The following is a 24,096-nucleotide window of genomic DNA, read 5'->3' on the forward strand; positions in this document are numbered from 1 at the left end:
GGATCGCTCCCTCGACAGTTTTGAGTTCACCGTGCACATCAAAGAAAGAGCAACATGATCATGTCGCTGAAATCTTGGTTGACAGGCGTGGCAGTGCTAACGCTGGTCGCAGCAACATCCCGTCAAGAAGCGGATCAATGTGCTGCGCCGATCCCGTCGCCGCGATTGGACTGCTACCCCGTACAAGTCAATTTCCCCAATGCCACCGAAGAGACGTGTCTTGCGCAGGGCTGCTGTTGGGACGCGCTTGATGCAATTCCGTGTGCATTCGGACGCACCACTGCTCCGTCAACCAGTCTATGTGATGCCGTGCTCCCTGCTTCGCGCCTTGCCTGTCGGAACCCGCGGTACTTTCTCACCGCCACCGATGCTACGACATGTGCCGCGCTCGGCTGCTGCTTTGACGGTACCGAATGTTTCCAGCCGTCGTTCCTTGGATACGATTTGAAGCCACAGTCGTGGGTGGAAACCACGAGCGGATACACAGGCACGCTCGTGTTGCGGTCTCGCGGACCGTTCGGCAACGACATTTCAGAACTGTCAGTGGAGGTCACTGCGGACGCGAGCGACCAAGTTCGCGTGCGCATTTTCGATCCATCATTCCGCCGGTACGAAGTCCCGCTTCCGTTGCATCATCCCACCACCACCAGAAACTCCTCGAGCCGCAATTCGACCTCGTCGCGACTGTACTCTGTGAGCGTCACATCGTCTCCGTTTGGCATCGCCATCACCCGCATTTCCACGGGCGAAACGCTCTTCAATTCGACCCCCGCAGGTCATTTCAACGGTCTTGTCTTTGCCAACCAGTACCTTGAACTCTCCACGTCCATGCCCACGTCGGCGCCGCCAACGTTCTTTGGCCTTGGCGAGCACGTCGGCCGCTTTCTCGGCAACGCGTCGGGGGACCGCTACACGATCTGGGCGCGGGACCAACCAGCAGACACGTTCCATGTCCACACGTCCAAGGGCGGGGACAACGTCTACGGTGTCCATCCGTTCTACATCCGCGTGGAGGACTCGGGGCTCGCGCACGGCGTGTTTCTTCTCAACAGCAACGCGCTCGAGGCGGTGGCGACCCCCCATGCCATCACGTTCCGGACGGTCGGGGGCATCATCGATCTCTTCGTGTTCGTCGGTCCGTCGGCGCCGTCTGTCGTGGCCCAGTACACGGCGCTCGTGGGTCGACCGATGATTCCGCCCTACTGGTCGCTCGGGTACCACCTCTGCCGGTGGCATTACCACTCGTTAGATGACGTCGTGTCCGTGGTGGAGCGCATGCGGGCGGCGGGGGTGCCGCAGGACGCCCAGTGGACCGACATTGACGTTATGGACAGGTACCTCGACTTTACATGGGACCCGACGTCGTTTCCCCAGCCCAAAGTGTCGGCGTTCGTGGACGACCTCCACGCGCACGGTCAGCACTACGTGCCCATCGTGGACGCCGGCATCGCCGTCACGATCCCATCATATCCGGCGTACGAGGACGGATTGGCGCAGCATGTGTTTATGAAGGACGGGTCGAACGTGTCCATTGAGCAAAACATCGTGTGGCCAGGAATGGTCGCATACCCAGACTTTTTCCATCCCAACGCCACGTCCTACTGGTATGTACCCCCCCCTCCTTCCCCCTTCTCGGAGTGCTTCTTCTGGGGACATTTGGTTGTACGACCTCTGGGATGATGATGCAGTCTGGCATGTCTTGATATTGAGTGCGAATGGTTGACTGGTGATCTGACGTGGGACATTTGATTGTACGACCTCGCCTGGTGTGAATATTGCACGTTGTTGTGTGCAGGCTAAAGCAGTTGAAACGGTACTACGCGACGGTCAAGTACGACGGCATTTGGCTCGACATGAACGAGCCAAGCAGCTTTTGCATCGAAGGCGGGCGCGAGAGCCTCTCGTGTGTGTTCAACGACTCGTACGCGCCGTACACGTTTGTCCGGTCCCAGGACACGGCGTACCCGTTCGATCCGTTCCGCCAGCCGTTTGTGCCGGGTCAAGCCGTGAACGGCAATCTCGCGGCCATGACGGCGTCCATGGCGGCGCACCACGTCAACTCGCTGCACTACAACGTCCACTCGCTCTTTGGCCACTCGGAGATCGTCGCCACACGCCTCGCGGTCGACTCGATCCGCCCCACGACCCGCACCTTTATCCTGTCTCGGTCCACGTTTGCCGGCGACGGACAGTACACGGCGCACTGGCTCGGGGACAACGCCGCCACGTGGGAGGACCTGCGTCAAAGCATCGCGGGCGTGCTCTCGATGAACGTGTTTGGCATGCCGATGGTCGGTCCGGACGTGTGTGGCTTTGGCTTGAACACGACCCAAGAGCTGTGCATTCGATGGCACCAGGCCGCGGTAAGACCCTACCCCTATCGGAACCATATTGCCCTTTGTGAGGTGACTTATTGTCCTATTCAGCCAAATTCAGACTTGTGCTGATTCGCCAAATATATCGATCGGATTTTGTCGTTTTACCCAGTATTTGGACATTTGTGCTGATTCTTTGCCAAATCTATCAATCGATTCATTGTACTGACTTTTGGAAAGATCGTGCAGTATCACACTAATTCCAATCACACTCTAATTCGATGATGAATTATTCGAAGAGTTGATTTGATTGGCTAGTTGATTCATGCCTTGTGTTTTGCTTGGTCGTATATCGATTGTCTGCCGATTTGGTTAATCTGCTCATTCGATTGAGCACCCAAACACTCCAATTCGAATCGAATGAACAATACTGAATGTTATACATCGACGTCCTTGTTCAAGGCATACACTAAGTAGACCTTGACGAGGATTTCCTACAATCTGATTGGCTAAATTCTTCGGCATATTCCTATGTGTATTTGGTCATGTCGTCGATTCCTTCTCCAGTTTAGGATAAACACTGCAATAATACACATATCTATGACGAGAGTATGGGAATGGGTCAATCTGGGGGTGGTGGGGTGGCTATCTCTCCCATATCTATTGTGCATGTGTTGTTGAATGAGTCGATGGGCGTGTACATATAGATCTTGTATCCGTTCCTTCGAAACCACAACATGGCGGCAAAGGATCAAGCGCCAGTAGACTTTGACAACGACGCCATCGACGCGATTCGAAAGACGCTCCTGGAGCGGTACCACATCCTTCCATACTTGTACACATTGCTCTACCGCGCGCACGTCGACGGCAGCACGGTCGCCCGGTCGCTGTACTTTGAGTTCCCGTCCAAAGAAACTTTGGCTATCGACTCGCAGTACCTACTCGGGTCGGCGCTACTGGTGTCTCCGGTGCTCGAACCTGGCGCGCGCCAAGTCGCCGCGTACCTTCCCCCGTCCGCCACATGGTACGATCTGTGGACGGGCGTCCCCGCCGCCGCGACTGGCGCGGTGGTACTGCCGGCCCCGCTGAACACGGTGCCCCTCCACGTGCGAGGCGGGTCGATTGTGGCGCTCCAGTACCCCAACACCACGACCACCAGTAGCCGCAAGAACCCTTTCCGCCTCGTTGTGGCGTTGCCAGCGTGGTCGTCGGGTATAACCAACACGACTGCTGCCACTGGCGAGCTGTACTTGGACAGCGGCAACTCGGTCAACCCCGTGCAAACAAGCGTCTTTTCCTTGCACCAGTACACGGCAAAACATGCCTCCAACGGATACCTTCGCATCGACGCGGAAGCCGTGGCAGAGGGGTACACAGGTCCCGAAACCAAAGTGCTCGTGGACGCCATTCATGTACGTGTGTGTCACCCGTCATGATGACGTACACATTGTATGGCGTTGGCATGATCACGGCATAAACATGGAGTTTGCATGATGACGTCAACATTGGAAAGAGTTGACATGATGTCGAATCACACTTCGTGGAGTTTGTTTGTATTGTCTTTCTTTTACCCAAAATGTGGACTTTTGTGTTGATTCGCTAAATCTAGTGTTTGTACTGACTTTTGTATGTATAAATGGTCCAATAATATTACACGATCACACTTTTGTTGAAGTGGTCGACGAGTGGATTTGATTGGCTGCTTGATTTGTGATCTGGGTTTTGATTGGTCATTCGATTGAGCACCCCACTCTCGACAAGATGATGACGGAAACATCGTGTGCAGTTTTGCATGATGACGTCAACATGTGTACAGGATAACGTAAACAGATGAAGGAGTTTGCATGATGACGGCAACACATTGTTAGGTGTATGGAGTCCACGGGTACGACGCCGACAGCGACGTGCATGTAGCGTACGTCAAAGTGCTCAACAAGCGCACGGCCACGGGGACGTACTTTGCCGCCAACAACACGCTCGTGATCACGGACCTGTTGATTGAAGTGGGCATGTCGTTTGCATTGGAGGTATTTCCGCTGGCCAAGCATATCACCATCGCCCCCGCACCGACCAGTCGGCCTGCTGATGCCGACGCCATCTCAACGTGGCTGTACGTGGGCGTGGGGTCTGCTACGTTCATCGTGCTGGGTGGGGTCTACCAGATCTTTAGCCGACGTCGTGGCTACACCCAAGTGTTGTAACTGTGGGCTCGCAAAAACTATACTACGATCAATAAGATAGTCGAGTTGTGTTACTTTTTCATCATGTCGAGCACGCGCAGCATAAACTCTTGTTGGCGGCGGTCGCGCTCGAGTTCCAACGCAATGCGGCGCTCCTCTGCCGCCGCCCGTCGATCCTCCATCTCCTTGTCCAGGGTCTGCCGCCTCTCCTCCCGAGCGTCGTCCACATCCATGCGCTTCTTCAAGTACTCGAAGAACGCTCGCAAGTCGTCCGGGGGTGGCGTTGTCCGCGTGGTCGTTCGCGGCGACAGATAGTGATGGCCCGACAAGTCCGTCAATCGTTCTCGCTTCGCCACCTTCATCAGTTTGTTTGCCTTTCGCTTCTTCCTGCCCTCGGGGCCACCGTTTTCGTTGTCTAGCACAGCTCGTGTTGGGATGTCGGCCGCTTGATACTCGTCGATTTGCATGCAGATGCCCATCACCAGCCGCTCGCGTTCAGCAAACTCGTCCTCGCTGCCAGATTTCCGCAACACATCTTGCTCGCCCCCTGTGATCATCTTGACGATCTTTTCGAACCGCGTCTTGCATGCTGGGCCGTCTTTTCGCAAAGCGAATCCTCGCGTGTGCATCAACTTGTCCGCAATGTTTGCCCAGTACATCATGATTTCCCCACTTCGCGCGGCCCATGGCTTGACCTCATTCACCGCCTCGCACAAGAGGATATCATCGCGTGCGCAGAAAGCCTTGCGGCACATTGCAATCACGTCCAGGTTCTCCGCCGCGATGGTGGCATTGCCTCCTTGTAGCACCGTTGTTGGATGTTCCATCCGATAACTCAATTCAGAACGTGTTGTGCAGTCTCAAACTCAACCACCTGTATCCGGCAATTTCACTATCCGGATAATGACCCGCACTTTATGATATAGGGGTGGGGTTCCATTTGTCCCGAGAGGTTGTTATCCGGATAGTATCCCAGCCAGCCATACTCGGTCACATTCGAATTTGCTGTTTGGGAAGGACATCGTGTGGATCGTGATAGCGTTGAGGACGATGATGCTTTTGCACCGCACAGAAGCTTGTTCCTTCCTTCTCATGGGGGAATGGCTTTATTTGGATGCTACATACACATTCCTTGCCTGCTTGCATTGATGAAGGACTCTCACTTCTTTCAGTGTAACAAGGCGACGAGACATTCCAGTCGATCATCCCAAAGCTAGCTTTCGTTGCATACCGAGACGGTACCATGAATCGTTTGAGTGATAGAAGGTTGGTATATTAGTGATGGGTCGGGGTGCCCTCCAGTGCTTGGGGTCATGGCTGCTTCGTTCCGTAGTAGTCGGAGATTGCGGACACGACTGCTGCTTGGAGGGTATCTTGGAACCGCTTGCCCCTTGCCATGTGTGCATACATGATCTCATTCCGCACGGAAATGTTGGGATTCTCTGTGAAAGCGCCATTGTTCAGCCCGAAGCGTTCGATCCCCGCTTTGAATTCGTCCAGAGCGTCGCCGACCAACCCGTCGGTGACTGCGTCCACTGCACTCTGAATCAAAAACGTCATGCGGCATTGGTTCGGGTTCCTGTCCTTCGTCGGCGCCACCTCCATCCTGTTATCACTCCATCACCTTCTCACTGCACAAAACACGGTCGTACCATCCCCATTCATTGTTGACAGATCCCCTCGCCATATGTGGCACCAACGCATCTTCGAGCACCGTCCGCCACACGATCACATCTCGTTTAGTATTGCTGTAATACCTCCGAATGGAATTCGAGTGCAACGTGACTCCACCCACGGTCTCGGCTAGCTTTTGGTACACAGTGTGACGATCCAACGTTTCGATACTCTATCAGAACTGAATTAGGTACCCGTGGTTACTGCATTTCTGTGTTTAGGTACTTTGTACTAGTACTTTGTATAAAAGTACCTAAGTACCTAATCGATCATACTTATACTAATTACCGTTACTTCACTGTCAGTTACTTCATACTAATAATACTACTATGTAGTATTAATAGTATCAGTTACTTCGAAGTATTAGGTACTAAATTAGTCGATGGGTACTTCATTCAGTCATTCGGGTATTTTCATATCAGTCATTAGGCACTTCGTATCAGTCATTAGGACTTCATACCATACTTCGAAGTAGTACAGTAGTGTCATTCAAAAGGTGTACTCCATAATTGAACCTTGGGGCGGTATGTAGGTACCTCAACTACTCCGGGGCGCATGTCTCGGACTTTCATCACGTTCCAACACGCAGCGCCAACCACAGGAAACGGCACTGGCATGGTAAACTGTCGTTTGAACTCGAGAAGGATGTTGCCGTCGGGAAGTACGCTGGGGGCGCCACTGACGATGGGTTGAGCATCCGAGTTGTTGAACAAGCTCGTTTGGATGAACGCATTCTGCATGCGCCGGTACTGCCGGTCGGCAATCGCGTGGATAGCCGCCACGCGGAGCGAGTGCTGGGCAGCCAGCTTGTAGACTTGCCATTCCTCCAACGACGAGGGATCCTCGGCCTACATGCCCCATTTTGGCGGCCTTTAGAGGATTGAAGAGCGGACAAGTACCATGAGACGCGGTTTCTTCTTGAACAGCTTTTGCATTTGATCGACAAACGTCGACTGGTCGTCCAACGCGTCCTTGAGCTGCTTGTTTTCCGCGTGCGCGCGGTTGCGCTCGACGAGTTCATCGCGCGCGGCTTGCTCCCAAGGCGACGCTTCGCTTAATGCCGCCAGACGAGACGAGGACTTGGAGGACTCTGCCGCTAACTTTGCCTTGAGCTCCTCGACCTGCGCCTTGAGCGCTTTCAGCTCTTGTCGCTGGCGGTATTGAAAACGATTTCGTGCCCCTGTTGGAGGGATGTTGTCTTTCTCGACGTTCTTTCGTTTTGTGGACGACGTCTTCGCCGTCGTACTTGACGGTTCGATGCTTGAGGTAGCTTCGCTTGTAGGTGAGGTGTGCTGCAGGTCCAGCTTGGCAAAGCCTGCTGCACTTGCGCACTCGCCGCCCATTTCTGATGTGTCGCCATTGCTGCCGGACGACACGTCGATGGGTTCGCTTGCAGTCTCGTCGAGCAAGTCACACAGATACGAAAAGTCGTCTTGCACTTGCTCGTCTGTTGCGATGAGGAAGTGCAAGTCCTTTAGCAAGTCGATGGACGTGTCGTCGTCGGTGCCTTCAGCCGCCATTTCGTCGTGTGAATGCATGCTATAACGTTGACGATTTGATTCGTGAATAATATTATATTTCAACCAATCCGTAATTGTGTTGGAACTGAACGGTATTCTGATTGGCTCAAGTAATGTCAATTTGACACATTGAACTCACAGTCAACTTTGTTGTAAGTGGTTGTTAGATAGATATGGCCGCTCTGGGCAACGAGGATCGCATTGTCCACTGCTGCGCATAGAGACAGCTCAAGGCGCTTGCCTTTGCTCATGAACACGTGCATGATCTTGTCTGGTATGTCCATCTTGTCCGCCGGGGAACCCGAGAATCGTCCGGGCGTAGGCGGTCGTTCGCAGAATCGAAACTGTTTCAATGCGTGGCTTGTCGCGTCCAGGGCAGTGAGACCCGGAGAAGAGTATTCAGGGTTTGTTTCCACCAAAACTTGGTGTAAGAACGTCACCCAACAGGACGTGGCGTCGTCTGCGACGGGGGTCAGCACCAGCCTACAACACCCGACAGCCTTTCAGCAGCAGTCTGTCCTACTCCGTAAGACGCACCATCCCCATTCATTGTCCACGGCGCCGCGCACCATGTGCGGAGCCAGCGCATCTTCCAAGACCGTTCGCCACGCAATCACGTCTTGTGTTTCGTGCGGGTAGTACTTTCGAATAAAGTTCGAATGTGACGCTGTGCCACCAGCCGCCACTTGGGTGAACTGCTGGTACACTGTGAACTCGTCCACAACCTCACACTCCTGATAATCGCCGCCATCACAACACTACGAGAATGCGAAGGATACAAGGACCACCTCGATGGCATCTGGGGGAAGCGACAGGTCCCGCGCTTCGGCCAACACCTGCCAACACGACGCCGAGACGGTTCGATACGGGGCTGGAATGCGCACATGATTGACAAAGTCCAACACGAGGCGGGTGTGTCCTAGTGGTCGTGGGGTCGCGAAGAAGATGTCGTTGGGCGCGTGGAACACGCCAGCTTGGATCAATGCGCTTTGCATGCGGCGGAGCTGGCGGTCGGCAATGGCGTGGATCGCCGCAACGCGGAGCGAGCGGTGCGCGGCCAGCTTGTACGACTGCCACGCCTCCACTTCCACCTGCGTCGCGCATATTCCATAGGGATGACATGTATGTGTAAATGAGGTCGAGCCTACCGCGCCGACGGCTCTCCGGGGTTTCTTGTTGAATAAGCGTTGCATGTTATCGATGAAGGTTGTCTGTTCGTCCAAAGCGCCCTTGAGCTTCGCGTTTTCCTCCAGCACTCGTTTGCAGTCCACTCGTTCCTTCTTGGCGGCATGCTCCCACAAGGAAGGCACCCGCAGCACCTTGGTGTCAGCACTAGTTTTGGCAGTATCGGCCAGGGTCTGCTTCAACGCATCAACCTGAGCTCGAAGGAGCTGGATTTCATGTTTTTGTCGATACTGAAACCGATTCTTTGCCCCTGTGCTGGGGTATTCAATGGCCACGGACGCCTTGGCCGTGACAGGTTTCGTGGACGCACGTCGTGATGCTTGTGGACCCTTCCTTGTAGTACACAACGCTCCCATCGAATGATGGACAGTGTCGTCGCTGGCGCGTGACAACGTATCGTCTGCGTGGTCTGAGGCTGATTCGTTCTCGATCAGAAGCTCACAGACAAACGACAGATCGTCGTTCAGTTGGGCATCGGTGGCAATCAAGAACTGCAAGTCTTGCAGAAACTCCGTGCTGATGCCATCGTCGTCGTCGCCGCTGCTGTGTTCCATCTTCTATTTGAACGTTCAGAATGCAAAGAAGGCAAGTACTAGTATTTTGCCGACAAAGAATGCTGGTCTTGAATCCATTGGCCAGGAATGTATGTCGATGTAGGAATGCAACCTCGTTGCTCGACTGATTGGCTGTATTCTATCCAATCACGTTGTTCGCTACATTATGTATGCAACAACTGATCCATTCCAGTGCTCCCATGTCGAGCACAGCGACCAGCGCGACTTCTGGTGGTGCCTACGGCAAGACCATTCCTCCGTCCAAAAATGCATCGTCACTAGCACGTCCAAGAGACGAAGCCAACTTGCTGGACGAAGCCGACATGTGGGCCACTGTGTGTGACATTCTCCACACATCCCCAGTTGAGCCACAGCGCCGGGACGACTTGGACGTCTACACCTGTCACAGTGTCAGCAGCTACCAGGACCCATGCCTGCCCAAACCCAAGCGCATTCGAGTTTACACAAACAAGGCCGAAGTCCAGCAGCTGGAGGCGGAAATCAGCGACTTGCAGGCCCAACTCATGGCAGCCAAGCAAACGGCGATGTCGTCGTGTAGCAACAAGGTGCCGTCAATGTGGGCGCGGGCAGCCGCTCGACAACGCCTAGACAAGAACAAGTGCTTGGACGAAAATCAGCAGCTCCAAGCCGCCGTGGCCGAACGCAGCAAGCACATACAACGCCTCCAAAAGCTCATACTTAAGACTCCTCGTTGGACGGTGTGTTTGTTGCATGTGTCGCCTGCGCATGGATCTCTATCTCATGTCTCCCACCTAGTCGCTACCAGAAGTGACCGACGAGAGCGCATGCCTCGGGCGGCAGCTCCCGGCGGACCCCGCGCTTCGCCTCGCTGCCATCCACCGCCTCGCGGACCGCCACTTGCAGCGATTTCACACGGCGTTCATTCAGGCTGGGGCACTGGACTTGACGCACGACATGTGCCGTGGCGACTCGATTGCGTTGGCACAAGATCAGATTGGGTTCCAATCTATTAACCACATCAACCTGCCGGCGCCGTATCGCAGCATCGCCGACGCGTGTTGGAGGGTCTTGTCTGGCAGATTGTCGACAGAGGAGGAGATACACACTCGTCCACGCGGTGACGTCCAGGTAGTCAGTCGCTTGACGGGGACCATTGCGCATTGACAGTATGACCTAGGTGTGGGAGCATGTGGACGAGCACACCGTGTACGAACGCTACCGCTCTCGGCACCACACTGGGCGTCATTCATTCTTTCATGGCAATGAGATACGAAAATACCATGTAACCACCGAACATATTGTCATTGCATGGGTGTCTGTTGTGGACGACGCGCTCGTGACGCTGCACCCGTCCGATTCCATCGACGAAGTGTGGGGCTGGTGAGAAAAACAACGACTAGTATTTCAATACGATAGTTATGGGATGGTTATACTTGTATATATATATATATATGTATAACCTACACATATACTGTATAACCTACATATATATAACCTACATATATATATAACCTACATACATATTTATATATATGTAGGTGGTCATTTGTAGCCGACCCTGACGATCCCCAGAAATGTCGCACGACCATCGTCGGGCACTCCAATATCTCCAGAGCCCTCGAGCACCAAGACGTGAAGGCCGACCCGTCCGACGTCATCGCAGCCCTCAAGCAACTCGTGCTGACCAATTCCAACGAAGTGACCAGTCCACGGGACGACCCGCCGTCGTTGTTCTTGGTGCCGTTTCTCGAACGAAAGCGGCGGATGCGACCACAACTCCGACGTGTCATCGAACAAGTCATTCTCCAACACAACGCCGCTGCTTCGGTGTCACAGACATAGCATATATGGCCAATGTGTGACACTGTATGTCCATGTCGATGCCACAACGACGTCACATGTCTTTGCTTGGAGAAAACCATTTCTCCAAGGTTGTGTGAGTTCTGTTGTAAGATGAAATGGGCAAGATTCAGTAGTACAGTTCAAGTTTTATTGTTGTGTTTATATTCTAAACTGGAGCGACATGGAGACGACCAAATGGACAGAAGAATCGGTAGAATTAGGCTTTAGCCAATCAGATTACAGGAAACCATCATCAACGTTTAAATAGTGTGTGAATTTAGTGTGATTGCAATCCCCACAACACTTTACATACAAAATTCAGTACAAAGAATTTGATCGATACATTTGGCAAAGAATCAGCCCAAAAGTCCATGTTCTGGGTCAAAGGACAACAGTACATTAGGCCCTGTTGGGGCAAAATTACTGAAAAGTGCTAATATCACGGGCACGATATTAATAGTAGGATCGGCAACGTGGTGATGGGGGTTGGCTAGGCCAACTCTACATGGTATTATTCCCATAACTGCACACTCACTTTGAATCCAATGCGACATCCCCTCAATTACGTAGTACGAACCAAACTTGTCTAGAGTTTTGTGCTCGATCTGGTGGTATATTGTGCTTTCGAGTGAAATTTCGTGTTGTGGTTTCTCGTTGGAATTTAAATCGATTTGATTGGCTACTTCAGATGAGCTCAGAATTATTAACCAATCAAAACCTTCTAAATGAAATTCAACCAATCAGATCGATTGTGGATCGGTTTGGTTGGCGCGATTCGATTGCACCCCCTCCCCAAATTTGTATCAAATCGACAATAATCCTTTTAACCAAATTTAGGACTTTTGTGCTGATTCTATGCCAAATCTATCGATCAATTTCTTTGTACTGAATTTTGTATGTAAAAATCATACAATGTCTCACTAATTTTGAGTCAAACACACTAATTCGATGTTGAATTGGTCGAAGAGTGATTTGATTAGCTACTTGATTCGTGTTCTGGGGTTTGATTGGTCGATCGATTGTCTGTCAATTTGGTGCTGCTCATTCCCCACTCCAATTTCGAATGGACTTGACAACAGCATTCATCAAATGAGTTCTAGTACATACTAGGAGGATACTACTACAGTGTACATGAATGAGCTACAAAGTGTCAACTATTTCTCGACTAAAATAATGAATTCCCAACCGGGTTATGTTGTCTCCGAGGGAATGGCGGTGGTGGCCCCATGGTTGAAATCGCGAATGGCGCGGTCGATTGCCCGTCGCAGCCTGAGTTCCACCCGCCGGCCGCGCTCCATGAACGTGAGCAGCGCGGGCGGCAGGCCTTCCGTGACCTCCTGTCGTTCACCGGGGAAGGACCCAGGTGTGGCAGAGCACGACACGAGCTCGAGCCCAGTGGTGATGCTATCGACCGTGGCGTCCAGTTTGAACTGGGGGGGCGCTTCGTCGCTGGCGTGAGCAAGCACTTGCAGGAGCAGCGTGAGGCGGCAGTGATTCGGGTTTGCAAGGGGCGACAACACAATCCTACGACCACGTCACACACGCTTGGATGGACAAGTACTAGTATTGTTTACCATCCCCACTGGTCGTCCACGGCGCCTTGGAGCATGTGCGGCGCCAGGTCGTCTTCGAGCACGGTGCGCCACACAATCACATCCCGCTTGTTGGGTTCAGTGTACAGTTTGCAGATTGTGTTGGAATGACATATCACGCCATGCTTGGTTTCCGTGCATTGCTCGTACATGGTGTTGGGGTCCACTACTTCAATCGACTACCAACCATATACATTGAAACGTTGTCACATAAAACACGCTGTCACATAAACACGCGTGATTCAAACAGGAGGGGATATGGCGTACGGTCGAACTCGTGGTGGACAAGTGAGGCAGGTGAAACGTGTGCCATGCCGCGAGCCCCACCGCATGAAACGGCGCCGCTAACGTCACGTGATTCACGAGCTCGACGAGCACTTTGTGGTTGGGCTGGCGAATGGGTTTGTATCGAAATAGGTTGGTGGTGATGCCGATCAAGCCGGCGTTGATGAACGCCGTGTCCAACCGCCGGTACTGCCGGTCCGCGATCGCATGGATCGCCGCGGATCGAAGGGACGCTTGCGCCGCCAGCTTGTACGACTGCCACTCGTCCGACTGCACGTCTGTGTCCATCTATATGTGACATTTGAACACGTCACGATGACATGCCACGGTACCGTCAAACGAGGTTTCTTGCGAAAGTACTTTTCCATTTCACCGATAAACGTCGACTGGACGGCAATGTCAGCCTTCAACTGCTCGTTTTCATCGAGGGACCGAAGCTTCGCCTGCAGCTCCACACGAGCCGCTCGTTCCCATTTCGGCAAGTCGGGCTTTTGGGCCGCGGAGGCGCGCGCGGACGCCATCTGGTCTTGCAGCGTCTCCACTTGGGTCTGCAGAAGCTGGATCTCCTGCTTTTGCCGGAACTGGTACTGGTTACGTGCGCCCGGGGGAGCGCTGGATACCTTTCGCTTGGTGGCGGGCTTTGTCTGTGCCGTTGTCGGCGCCGAGGTGTCGGAATCGTCGGCCGTCGTCGTACCACCTCCCTCTGTCGCCGCCTCGGACGTGGTGTCTGGGATGTCGGTAGACAGCAGGTCGCACACGAACGCGAGCTCGCCTCTGAGCTGATCGTCCTTGGCGATCAAGAAGGGCAGGTCTGTCGCAATATCCCACAAGTCCACACCATCCATTGTCGTCGTCGTCGTCATTTGTTCCAAATGGACCCGTCAGGTTTTTCATCGCTGAAGTTTACACCGCAGTACGTTGTTGTCTTCATCACATTTCGTACAACTTTTCAACAAATTTATTTCAAAAATGAGCCAAATTTCGACACAAAAACGTTAAATATCACTCACGAATTTTTATCCCAACAGCGAAAAAGTACTCTGGATGGCGGCAATCCCGCCAAGGCGATTTCAAACTCGTTGACGACACCCGAGCCCATGTCACCCAACCCCATAACTGTGTCATATCTGACTGGACTAGGCAAACTTCGTCCCCGGCGTGTTGTACACCGCCACTCCTGAGTTCTTGTCAGCGCCACCCGACCTTCCACCGGCACTCAAGGGCTCGAAGGGTATAAAGTGTCGTACACGTATGCATTCAAGCTCACGGTGGCTGAGGCCATATCTACTGGCAAGGCACCGAAGCATTAGATCGCCAAGCAGTACGACATCAAGCGACGTACTATCCTGGATATATACATAGATGACGAAATCGGCCAACGTTGGTCTCGTCCACCAACGTCAACTCGAGTTCAAGGACACGATTGAGGCATCCAAGACGAGCAGCCACATCGACAAACGACGGCAACATGAAACGTCCGTGGCGCCGCCGACGCCAGCGCGCCACAACCAGTCTGGTCATGTCAGGCTGGCATACCACGGCGTTCGACATGCGTGATTCTAACTGTTTCCCAGATTAATACAGTAATAGCAGAAACATGACTACAGTGCAGTTTATTGCGATATGCGACAGAGTCCATTCTGAAACTTCTGAATCGCGGCGTTGACTGCCACGCTCAAGGCGATTTCAAACTGGTTGCCTCGTTCAATGAACGGCGCGTACTCGGCCAGCTGCGGCGGGCTCGGAAGTGTTGGCTTGGTGGGGCTGGGGAACGTGCCGTCGTTAATGCGGGGCACGTCCACCACGTTCAGCTTGTCCACGGCTGCCGTCATGGCTTCCACCGACCGCTGGTCGACAGCTCCGCGGGGTAGCGTTGTGGGATCGAACACTGCATGCAGTAGGAACGCCAGGCGACAGGACGTGGCATCGATGGGCGAGATGGCAATCCTAGGGCACCTATGATACGAAAAATACTCTTCAACCAACAACGTACGCACCAGCCACACTCGTCTTCCACGGTGCCGTCTGCCATGTGCGGAACCATTGCATCTTCGAGCACCGATCGCCACAGTATCACATGGTCTTGGTCGTGGTTGTCATGCCCGTAGAATTTCCGCACCAAGTTGGAGTGCGTCATGGCGCCCCCCGCGGCGACCTCGGAAAACTGTTCGTACAATGTAAACGCGTCCAATCGTTCTTGAAACTGACACAAAAACCCGTTGGATTGAGATTGCACTACTATAGTACTACTACAGAGGATTCCAGTGGACCGTACCACGGTGGTGTGCTGTGACATACCAGGCGGCGTGTCGCAGCTAAACACGTGCCACACGGCGCCGCTGATAACGTCACGAGGGGCCGCGAGCTCGACGTTCATCGTGACTTCCAACGTCACTGCGTGGGGGTTTTGAGACTTGATCGTGCGCGACCGGAACACGTACTCGGTGCAGTCCATCAGTCCGGCGTTGATGAACGCCGAGTCCTTCCGACGGAGCTGGCGGTCGGCGATGGCGCGGATCGCTGCTTCTCGAAGGGATTTCTGCGCTGCTAGCTTGTACACTCTCCAGTCGTCGCTGGATAGTATCTATAACATGGATCTCAGTAACGGACGGAATAATGAGAGTGCTCACCTCATGCCGAGGTTTCTTCCGTAGGCACGCGCCTAGCTTGCCAATGAATGAATTCTGAACATCCAGTGCATCTTTCAGCTGTTTGTTCTCCTTCAACGACAAGGCGGCGTCGGCTTGGCGCAGCCTCGCCAGCGATTCCGCAGGGGACATCTCCTGCTTGAACGCAGCGTGTAGCTTGGCCTCGTCCAGCTTGCTCTTGAGTTCCAGGACTTGGCGCTGCAGGTCCTCTAGCTCTTGGCGTTGTCTGGATTGATGGGGGTTGCGAGCCCCGGACGGTGCCGTCGACGGCTTCCGTTTCCTCTTAGTAGCGGTGGCGGATGACACGGACGCCGCCGCCGATTCCGACTCGCTCTTGTCCAGCAGGTCACACACGGCAGCCAGGTCAGTCTGCAGCTCTACGTCATTGGCGAAGAGGAAGTGCAGGTCCGACTCGACGTCCCATGACTCGTCGTCCATGATATATCCAAATAGTGAAATCGCCTGTGTTCGGCCCGACACAAGGAATCCGCGCCTGTCAGGAATCCGGATAATCCCCGCGTCTAATATGACGACGGATAATATCCCGACTTTTTGTAACGTTGACGTCGATTTTCGGATAACGTCATTTACGTTTTAACAATGAGAATGAATAAGATATATCATATACTCAAGTGTCAGCGTTATGTCAAGTCACTTCGATACTGGAGATTAGAAGAATCGATTAAAGGACCTCCCGAGCCAATCAAATCACGTCATGTAGAATTTCTGCCAATCCGAACGCTTGACCCCTCCGCATTTGGCAAACCAATATATACTAATCGTTGTATAACGTTAGTGCGTACAAGATTAAACAGGATCAAATTGATTCAAAAGCTATTTGGCGAAATGACTCTCAAGGCCAAATTTGGGTGAAATGAACAATACTACTGCGTCTTACTGTACCTCTGTCTGAAAGTAGTATCTGCAACAATACTTCACTTACCGTAAAACTTATCATTTTATACAGTAGACTTGACTTTACAGTTACCACATACTTCAAAGTACATAGTATATTAACCTTTAAAAATGATACTGAACTACAGTGCTAATTGAACATCATCATTCATGCAGTATTTCAAGGATATTCTGTGGACAACAATAAATGCCGAATTAGAGTTATTTCCAGGTCATTTCGGATACCTTTCGAAAAACCCGGTTCAAAAGTATGCCGACGTACTGTATGAGAGGTAAACTCCTAGTTTGGATGAGAAATCTATGAGGACCTGTTGCGAACGTGTTGCAGCTACTTTTGCACAGAGGTAGCATAAAACTCTGTCGTGGCTTCGTGCAAGGCCCCTTTCATGGCAGTGTCAAACATTTTGGCTCGTTGGAAGAACGCTTCTCGGTCACGCACGACGGGCACAGTCGTGTCGGACATGGGCCCGAACGAGAACGTTTGCAACGCGTGCACCAGCCCGTGGACTTCGACCTTGGAAGCCAAGGGCATGTGGATTACACTGGTCAAGCCACACTGATTCGTGAGTTTGGAGTCAGCCGTGGTCACGAGCCTACAGGTGTTGTCACTCGCTTTTGAAAGAAGAACGTGAACTCAGTGCTAACTACATATGTCTACCATCCCGCCATGTCGTCGACACTGCGGCGCGTCATGTGTGGCTCGAGCTCGTCTTCCAACACAGATCGAAACACGAGCACATCGCGATCATGCTCTTGGTACAGCTTGAGGATTGTGTTGGTGAACAAGACAGACGAATCGGCCCCCGAACGGCGCTGGGAAAAGCGCTCGTACCGTGTACACTCGTCAATGTTTTCCATCGTCTACGATATCGCCCCATAATTATTATTTTGGTTTATAAATGTTAAAAACGTTTTTTTTCCTTCAAAATAAAATATTATATATTGTTTTAGAAATATTTTTATTTTTTTTAATATTATAGATTCACTATTCACAAACGAAACAAGGAAGGATCCTTTGAACGAGTAATCACGTGTGTTGAATTTCGAAAGTGGGCCACCAAAAATAGGATTTTTTCACGGGAATAAAACATAAACAAAAAACAGCAAAAATCGCATTTATACATGTCCATCGAACGAAAAGACCTGCATTCCTCATTCATTCACACAGATATATATATTGCTATATTTGTGTGAATGTATCACATATATATAGCAAATACAACACAACAAACATGGTGATAAATCAAGTGTGGACGAAAGGAATAGGCATACTCACCTCGGAACATGCCTCGTCGAGCAGCATCGGGCCCAGGTCGCCGCGAAACGTGCGCCACACAGCATTCATGGCAATGCGATACGGGAGCTTCAATGTGGTGTGGTTAACAACTTCCAGCACCACTTGGCCGCTTGCGAGTGTCTTGGGGGTGGCGCGGAAAAGGTCGTGTGTCTGGCCGACGACCTGGGCCAATATGAATGCGTTTGTTTGTCGGCGGAACTGCCGGTCAGCTATGGCGTGGATCGCCGCGGTGCGAAGGTTGGCTTGCGCTGCGAGCTTGTACTGTTGCCAGTCGTCCACGCCGCCAGCCTCTGCCAGCGACTGCCATAGGAGGTCAGACAGCAACAGAATCAACATGTTGTGCTCCTTACCGTGGTCCATCGGGGTTTCTTGCGCATCATGGACTGCATGTGCTGGATGAACATGCTGCCTTCCGCTACCGACGCGTACAAGTGTTGGTTCTCGATAATCGCCCGCCGCTTCTCGACGCGTTCGTGCCGCGCCGCCGCCTCCCATGCCGTCATGTTGAACGCACTTGCCGCACATTTCTTGTCGTGGACGAGTTTCGCTTGCAACGCCACGACTTGCTTTTGCAGAAACCGGATTTCTTCCTTTTGGTGGTTGACACGTTTTCTCCGATGTGGATGCTGCGGTACTAGTAGCAGCGTCTGCTCTTGTGGACTACCGGCAGTCGCGGTGGACAGCGGCGAGGTGGCGTCCTTGGATGTCGAGTCCGAAACGATGGCTTCGGTTATGAGTTCGCTGCTGCTGGGAAGAATGTCGTCAATGGGGAAGCTGTTGTCCAACAGCTCACACACGTGGGAGAATTCGTCGTGGAGGTCGTTGTCGGTTGCAATCAGGAATTCCAAGTCCTCCATGATGTTCCACGCTTCGTCCGGAGTCACCGCAGCCGACGGTGATGTTGGCTCCACGGCACCACCGACAATGCCACCAAAGATAGCACTTGTTGCGTCGACCGTCGCGGTCGGCTTGTTCGCCATGTTCGTTGTCAAATTTAGGTCACAGGAATGCAATAACTTGACAGAGTTTCCACCAATCACAATCGTCCAAAGTCGAGGAATCCTGCAAGTTCGAGTTAGTACCTCGCGAATCATGGGGTGACGGCGCGAGGCACGTTCAACACCTTTGGGAAAAGGCCGTGCCTAGTCCTAGGTAACGTAACGTGCACGAATTTGGTCGCCATAGCTATTGTCAAATCGATTCGAAACTGGAGCGCTCAGCAGAATTGAATGTCATGAGATTAAAGAACCGCCTAAGCCAATCAAATCATGTTTCTGCCAATCCAAACGCTTTATTCATCCCAGATCCTCTTCATTGGCCAAAAATACATAAATGCTAATTTTTGTATTGCATAGTTTGTACAAGCTTAAATTTGATCAAATATTGCGTGAAATGCACAATACTATTGTACAGACAACGATTATGTATTATGGCCAATCCGAGTAAGCTATGACAAATCAGTTGTTTTGATTTGTCATTGAAATCGAATTTCGAAGTATATAGGCCAATCAGAGTTAAATTATAGAATGTTACTTCGATTCAAAATGTGGCTCTGTAAATAGATTCGTCGTCACAATGACTGCCTAGTAGCCTAATGATGACATTGTAATGGGAAATGCTAACGTTAACGTCAGAGAGTATGTTGTCCATGTGTTGTCGTTGACGTTTGTAGTCATTGGTTGAGGGAATGATTTACTGTGCCCACAGAGCGCCACGTCATCGAACGTTGTCGTTTCAAACGCGTTTTAAACCCGTTTTCGAATCAGGTTGGGTAGGTATAAAATGAACCAATCAAACGCTTGTCAACTATGCATGGAACCAACTCCTGCAAACGTGCTCGCGATGGCTGCCCCGCCTTCTGCAGACTCCTCCGCGGCTGCTTGGGACGTCATGCAGGATCTGCAGTTCCTCATCGACGATCCAACCCAGTACAACGAGCTCTCTGTCATGTGCGGCGGCACTCCTAACGACGCCGAGTCGCGTGACCGCAGCAGCATCCCACCAGCCGCCAAACGGCGCCGCCCACTGCGCGACTATCATCACCGCGCGGAGCTATCTCGTCTCCGCGAGCAGGTCGAGGACCTCAAGAGCGACCTTGCACGTGCCAAGGCTTCCAGCAGTGCCATGCACATGCCATTGTGGGAGAAAGCTGCGCGTCGCGAGCGTGTGGAGAAGAATCGATCGATCCAGGACAACTCGGACCTCCGCGCGGCCGTACACGAGCGTGCCGCCTTCATCCAACACATGCAGCGCACGCTATGTCGAAAACCCCGTTGGATGGTACCCCTATGATTCGCTCACATGACGATGTAAAAGCTTCGTGTCTCGATCTCTAGGCGCTTCCCAACGCCACCGTGGACGCGTGGCAGTCGTACAAACTCGCGGCGCAGCCGTCGTTGCGCACTGCGTCCATTCACGCTATCGCAGATCGGCAGTTCCGACGACAGCCCCACGCTTTCATCCAAGCAGGCATCCTGGACCGCACGGACGACCTCTTCCGCGCGGAGCCAGTGACGTTGCCCGATCACGTCATGCTGCAAGTGATCAACCACGTCAACTTCCCCGCACCGGCGTCGGCAGTCAGTGCTGCATGTTGGCGGACCTTTCGCGGGGGTAAACATCGAAGCGCGCTGCCTCTGCCAGAAAACTCGACCGAGGTAGGCTTCGTGTCATGACGCAAGTGTGTAGGATGGGGATGCTCATCAATGGTTAGACAATCGAAGAGGTGGACGCGCACACCATCTACGAACGCTTCTGCCACATCCAAGGCGACATCACAGGCCACTCGAACAACATCCGCAAACTGTTCAAGGACGACGACGGCCGCGATGTGATTGTGTGGCGGACAGTGCTCGATGATGCGCTGGTTCCCCACATGTCCAGGGATGCCGTGGACGACACGTGGGGCTGGTAACATGCACACCATTACCAACAGATAGAAAACGGGTGACTCACAAGCATCGTAGGCTGGTGGTGGCCCCCCATCCACAAGACCAGACTAAGTGCAGGATGACGTGCTTGGTGCAAATTCCGCTGGATACGAGGGTGGCGCCGCAGCACGACTCAACAGACGCCCGCGCGCGGCCCGACCAGCGCGACCACAGCCAAACCATGGAAGCGATCTTGTCGGCCATTCATTCGCTGACTAGAGGAGCCACCACAGCCACCCGTTCGCCGGACAAACACAAACCCAACAACATACCACGGAATGACAATATACTGCCAGCCATGCGCACCTTCCTGGAACGAGGCAGACTGTTTGAGACCGCTATGAAAGCGTCGTTGAACGACGCCGTCGCTCGCTTTGCCACGTCATAACAGTGTAAATGGATGGATTCATGTGACGCACTGGAGATCAAGGAAAAGAGCAAACATTCAGATGATATATTTATTACTAGTATGCTGTACACTTCCAAAGGGCGCGTAGGTCGGCTACGCGGTCTGGAAATCCGCAATGGTGTTGCAATGTTCGTATGCATATATTGTTAGCCCATAGAACATAATGTCAATAAAGTATTGTTTTAGATAAGTCATTACATGCTTATATATTGTATATTAAGCTGAAGACATGGATCGCACTAACATAGGTTTGCAATTGTGTATTGTGATTCATGCCATGGTTGAACGAGGTGATTTCTGGGACGACAGCATCTGCTTCGACGCCGCCATCGACGGACTACTCCTGCAGCAAGACCACCCTTTACATGACAGCACCTTCCTGGACCAGCATGCTCTGGGGACCTTCAATCTCGCCGCGTCACCAAGAAAGGCAAAGCGTCGTCGACCAAACGCTGTCAAGGACGAACTCGCGACATTGCGGAGGACGTTCGACGACCTCACACGGCAGCTACAAGCTCTCACAGACGTTCATTCGACCACTACTCCATTGAAGCATGCTATGGCGATATGGGCGGCCGCAGCCCGTCACGAACGGATCGAAGCACGAAGAGCCAAGGACGAGAACCACGCGCTCCGCACCGCCGTCAACGACCGCGCCGAGTCCATCGAGCACCTCCGGCGCATCTTCCTCAAGAAAATCAATCGATTCACGGTGCATTTCCCGCTATGTTCACATGAGAAAGAGTGTTTCCATGTGACGACAGCGTTAGAGCAATCTCATGCCATTTCTTTCCGACCACCTTTGGAGGCAGTTCCACCTTCCCGTGGATCCGGTGCATCGGATTGCCGCCATCCACGCCATTTCAGATCGACAACGCCGCCGGCATGTCCAAATATTGATCCAAGCGGGCATCCTCGACCAAGAAACCGACTTGTACGCGGCGACGCCCATCACATTGGCCGACAACCGCCCCGGATTGCAAGTCATCAACCACGTGAATCTCCCGATTCCACACCACGTAGCCGCGACGGCATGCTGGGACGCGGTCGGGGGTGGCCCGCGGCGGCCGCCATTGCCCTCTCATGCGCATGAAGTAACTAACCTCTCCACTTCGATGTCCTGGAAAGTTATTTAAAACAAACTCCCCCTTGTGTCTAGACGCTGGAACGAATTGACGACCACACAATCTACGAACGATTCAATCAGCTACAATCACTGGACGAGCGCCTCGTGTCCAACACGATCCGAAAGCTGTTTCGAGGCCCGGACAAGGACGTGGTGATCTGCCGCACGGTGCTCCACGACGCCGCGTACCCCGTGGACACTGCCACTCCGACATTGGTCGACGACATGGCCGGATGGTACGACCTTTTTTATCCGGAGGTTGACATCATCTGACGTTGTCGCAGGATGGTGGCGAGGCCGCATCCGGACGCCCCATCCGCCATGTGTCGCTTCACTAGCGTGTTTCAAGTTCCCTTGGAAGCTCATGGAGCGAGCATGAGCACGCCACCAACACATTACGACATGGAAGAGATCATATCGGTCTTGCACACGATGTCGTTTGTGTCGTCGGCCCAACCGACGCCACGCACGACCATGCACATCCAGCATGCCCAGACGCTGGACTTGACTGCGATCTCCACGCCCGTGCCCAGCATGGGCACATTCCTCCCGCGGGGGAAGGACTTTGAACTGGCCATCAAAGCGTCGCTGAATGCTGCCATCGCGACCGCTCATGCCGGAGCGCGCCCTCGCCACCCAACGCAGAACCCGCTACGGCCAGGCGACCTTAAACACAGTAATCTAAAATGAGTCCAAAGTTGTTCTCATCTCGCAAAAACGAAGTTGCCTTTCCAAGCACTCGGTGGGGTTTTCTCTTGAAACAGCCGGGCGTTATTGCGCTTGGGTTGCCGCGCGAGGGCGACACGAGCCCCGTTCCTATTTTACATGGCGGGACATGCAACCTTGTATTTATTCGATGTAGATTGATCGCATCCAACTTGGATAAGAATTGAATTTCTAGGTCAGTGCTACTGTACTAGGAGGGGATCGAACTCGGGACCAATTGACATGACTGGTACGACTAACATTTAGTGACCAATAGGAACCCCTTCGGGGGTCATCCGTAAAAATTGGAACGATACAGAGAAGATTAGCATGGCCCCTGCGCAAGGATGACACGCATAAATCGAGAAGTATCGCACTTTTTTAGTTTTCAAGGCCACGAGTCTACCATTTTGTGATCCTAACTACTAGTACTACGTAGTATTAGTACATACTGTACTACAGTACCAGTAATATACCGTAAATAGGGGCCGCTTTTGTCAGAGGTCTAATTCGTACCAAACGATAGAAAATGAAATCGTGACAACGCTGAACCAGTAGTCACAATCCATTTTTACTAACCACTACACTATAGTAGTAGAAAAATCGTATTCGCCACCCCACTTCTTGTCCCTGCATTGGTCCTATGCGTTGCGACTGCTTCCCGCAACGCCTTTGCTCGCTCCAACACGGCTCAAATCGCAGGATACGACACAGTGTCGTCTGGCTGCGCAAAAGACCACCGCTGGACCTACTCGTTCACGGGGATTGGTTGCTTCGTGTGGCAGCCGCTTGGACGGTACCTGTAGCAAGTACGAGAGGCGTCGAGTCGGTCGGGTGGGGCGTGGCTTCAATCCAATGCCAACTTCATTCAAAAGCTCTGGCTTTTGCGTAGCACTCGTAGGGAGAACGAAGGAGTAACCCCACGAGTCGTCCACCG

At 52.6% G+C, this 24,096-nt stretch overlaps 11 protein-coding genes across 14 annotated transcripts; 5 read left to right on the forward strand and 6 right to left on the reverse strand.

Moving 5' to 3' along the window:
* Positions 1-54: 54 nt before the first annotated feature.
* On the forward strand, positions 55-4,516 carry H257_08031 (hypothetical protein; the record flags this gene model as incomplete). Its single annotated transcript, XM_009833794.1, has 4 exons — positions 55-1,604; positions 1,796-2,363; positions 3,023-3,727; positions 4,184-4,516. 4 exons carry the CDS (start codon positions 55-57, stop codon positions 4,514-4,516), a joined length of 3,156 nt encoding a protein of 1,051 aa, XP_009832096.1.
* A 50-nt stretch (positions 4,517-4,566) lies between these two features.
* Positions 4,567-5,322, reverse strand: H257_08032 (hypothetical protein; the record flags this gene model as incomplete). The annotated part of the gene is made up of 1 exon (XM_009833795.1): positions 4,567-5,322. One exon carries the CDS (start codon positions 5,320-5,322, stop codon positions 4,567-4,569), a length of 756 nt encoding a protein of 251 aa, XP_009832097.1.
* A 785-nt stretch (positions 5,323-6,107) lies between these two features.
* H257_08033 (hypothetical protein) lies at positions 6,108-7,707 on the reverse strand (the record flags this gene model as incomplete). Its single annotated transcript, XM_009833796.1, has 3 exons — positions 6,108-6,341; positions 6,706-7,017; positions 7,069-7,707. The coding sequence occupies 3 exons, from the start codon at positions 7,705-7,707 to the stop codon at positions 6,108-6,110; spliced, it is 1,185 nt and encodes a 394-aa protein (XP_009832098.1).
* A 98-nt stretch (positions 7,708-7,805) lies between these two features.
* H257_08034 (hypothetical protein) lies at positions 7,806-9,428 on the reverse strand (the record flags this gene model as incomplete). Its single annotated transcript, XM_009833797.1, has 4 exons — positions 7,806-8,172; positions 8,227-8,423; positions 8,478-8,780; positions 8,838-9,428. 4 exons carry the CDS (start codon positions 9,426-9,428, stop codon positions 7,806-7,808), a joined length of 1,458 nt encoding a protein of 485 aa, XP_009832099.1.
* A 188-nt stretch (positions 9,429-9,616) lies between these two features.
* On the forward strand, positions 9,617-11,453 carry H257_08035. Of its 2 annotated transcripts, XM_009833799.1 has the most exons (4): positions 9,617-10,147; positions 10,206-10,538; positions 10,588-10,790; positions 10,949-11,453. In XM_009833799.1, the coding sequence occupies exons 1-4, from the start codon at positions 9,629-9,631 to the stop codon at positions 11,250-11,252; spliced, it is 1,359 nt and encodes a 452-aa protein (XP_009832101.1). In that variant the 5' UTR covers positions 9,617-9,628; the 3' UTR covers positions 11,253-11,453. The 2 variants fall into 2 exon arrangements, with proteins under 2 accessions (XP_009832101.1, XP_009832100.1); XM_009833798.1 differs by lacking the exon at positions 10,949-11,453 and having other exon boundaries at positions 10,588-10,854.
* A 989-nt stretch (positions 11,454-12,442) lies between these two features.
* Positions 12,443-13,992, reverse strand: H257_08036 (hypothetical protein; the record flags this gene model as incomplete). Its single annotated transcript, XM_009833800.1, has 4 exons — positions 12,443-12,776; positions 12,827-13,023; positions 13,112-13,417; positions 13,462-13,992. The coding sequence occupies 4 exons, from the start codon at positions 13,990-13,992 to the stop codon at positions 12,443-12,445; spliced, it is 1,368 nt and encodes a 455-aa protein (XP_009832102.1).
* A 9-nt stretch (positions 13,993-14,001) lies between these two features.
* On the forward strand, positions 14,002-14,686 carry H257_08037 (hypothetical protein; the record flags this gene model as incomplete). Its single annotated transcript, XM_009833801.1, has 3 exons — positions 14,002-14,042; positions 14,322-14,397; positions 14,492-14,686. 3 exons carry the CDS (start codon positions 14,002-14,004, stop codon positions 14,684-14,686), a joined length of 312 nt encoding a protein of 103 aa, XP_009832103.1.
* H257_08038 lies at positions 14,602-16,264 on the reverse strand. Of its 2 annotated transcripts, XM_009833802.1 has the most exons (4): positions 15,760-16,264; positions 15,405-15,713; positions 15,127-15,332; positions 14,602-15,076 (listed from the first exon to the last, which is right to left on the reverse strand). In XM_009833802.1, the coding sequence occupies exons 1-4, from the start codon at positions 16,213-16,215 to the stop codon at positions 14,743-14,745; spliced, it is 1,305 nt and encodes a 434-aa protein (XP_009832104.1). In that variant the 5' UTR covers positions 16,216-16,264; the 3' UTR covers positions 14,602-14,742. The 2 variants fall into 2 exon arrangements, with proteins under 2 accessions (XP_009832104.1, XP_009832105.1); XM_009833803.1 differs by having other exon boundaries at positions 15,127-15,713; positions 15,760-16,234.
* Positions 16,265-16,835: 571 nt separating this feature from the next.
* Positions 16,836-18,969, reverse strand: H257_08039 (the record flags this gene model as incomplete). 2 transcript variants are annotated; one of them, XM_009833805.1, is made up of 4 exons in its annotated part: positions 16,836-17,285; positions 17,351-17,553; positions 17,969-18,289; positions 18,340-18,969. In XM_009833805.1, 4 exons carry the CDS (start codon positions 18,967-18,969, stop codon positions 17,021-17,023), a joined length of 1,419 nt encoding a protein of 472 aa, XP_009832107.1. In that variant the 3' UTR covers positions 16,836-17,020. The 2 variants fall into 2 exon arrangements, with proteins under 2 accessions (XP_009832107.1, XP_009832106.1); XM_009833804.1 differs by having other exon boundaries at positions 16,836-17,553.
* An 839-nt stretch (positions 18,970-19,808) lies between these two features.
* Positions 19,809-21,365, forward strand: H257_08040 (hypothetical protein). Its single transcript, XM_009833806.1, has 4 exons — positions 19,809-20,269; positions 20,326-20,646; positions 20,703-20,899; positions 20,956-21,365. Exons 1-4 carry the CDS (start codon positions 19,832-19,834, stop codon positions 21,305-21,307), a joined length of 1,308 nt encoding a protein of 435 aa, XP_009832108.1. The 5' UTR covers positions 19,809-19,831; the 3' UTR covers positions 21,308-21,365.
* Positions 21,366-21,605: 240 nt separating this feature from the next.
* H257_08041 (hypothetical protein) lies at positions 21,606-23,146 on the forward strand (the record flags this gene model as incomplete). The annotated part of the gene is made up of 4 exons (XM_009833807.1): positions 21,606-22,040; positions 22,099-22,422; positions 22,488-22,690; positions 22,739-23,146. 4 exons carry the CDS (start codon positions 21,606-21,608, stop codon positions 23,142-23,144), a joined length of 1,368 nt encoding a protein of 455 aa, XP_009832109.1. The 3' UTR covers positions 23,145-23,146.
* Positions 23,147-24,096: the final 950 nt, after the last annotated feature.

The sequence above is a fragment of the Aphanomyces astaci genome (assembly GCF_000520075.1).
Source record: "Aphanomyces astaci strain APO3 unplaced genomic scaffold supercont1.17, whole genome shotgun sequence".
Taxonomy (NCBI): domain Eukaryota; phylum Oomycota; class Saprolegniomycetes; order Saprolegniales; family Verrucalvaceae; genus Aphanomyces; species Aphanomyces astaci.

Bases quoted from the DNA above. Each gene is read 5' to 3' on its own strand.
- H257_08035 (XM_009833799.1), top strand. From the start codon at position 9,629: ATGTCGAGCACAGCGACCAGCGCGACTTCTGGTGGTGCCTACGGCAAG. The intron at 10,148-10,205 runs GTGTGTTTGTTG...TCTCCCACCTAG, and splicing joins TTAAGACTCCTCGTTGGACG to TCGCTACCAGAAGTGACCGA. The intron at 10,539-10,587 runs GTAGTCAGTCGC...AGTATGACCTAG, and splicing joins GTCCACGCGGTGACGTCCAG to GTGTGGGAGCATGTGGACGA.
- H257_08038 (XM_009833803.1), bottom strand. From the start codon at position 16,215: ATGGACGACGAGTCATGGGACGTCGAGTCGGACCTGCACTTCCTCTTC. The intron at 15,714-15,759 runs GTGAGCACTCTC...TCCATGTTATAG, and splicing joins GGAAGAAACCTCGGCATGAG to ATACTATCCAGCGACGACTG. The intron at 15,077-15,126 runs GTGCGTACGTTG...TAGGTGCCCTAG, and splicing joins GTGGAAGACGAGTGTGGCTG to GATTGCCATCTCGCCCATCG.
- H257_08040 (XM_009833806.1), top strand. From the start codon at position 19,832: ATGGCTGCCCCGCCTTCTGCAGACTCCTCCGCGGCTGCTTGGGACGTC. The intron at 20,647-20,702 runs GTAGGCTTCGTG...ATCAATGGTTAG, and splicing joins TGCCAGAAAACTCGACCGAG to ACAATCGAAGAGGTGGACGC. The intron at 20,900-20,955 runs GTAACATGCACA...CAAGCATCGTAG, and splicing joins GTGGACGACACGTGGGGCTG to GCTGGTGGTGGCCCCCCATC.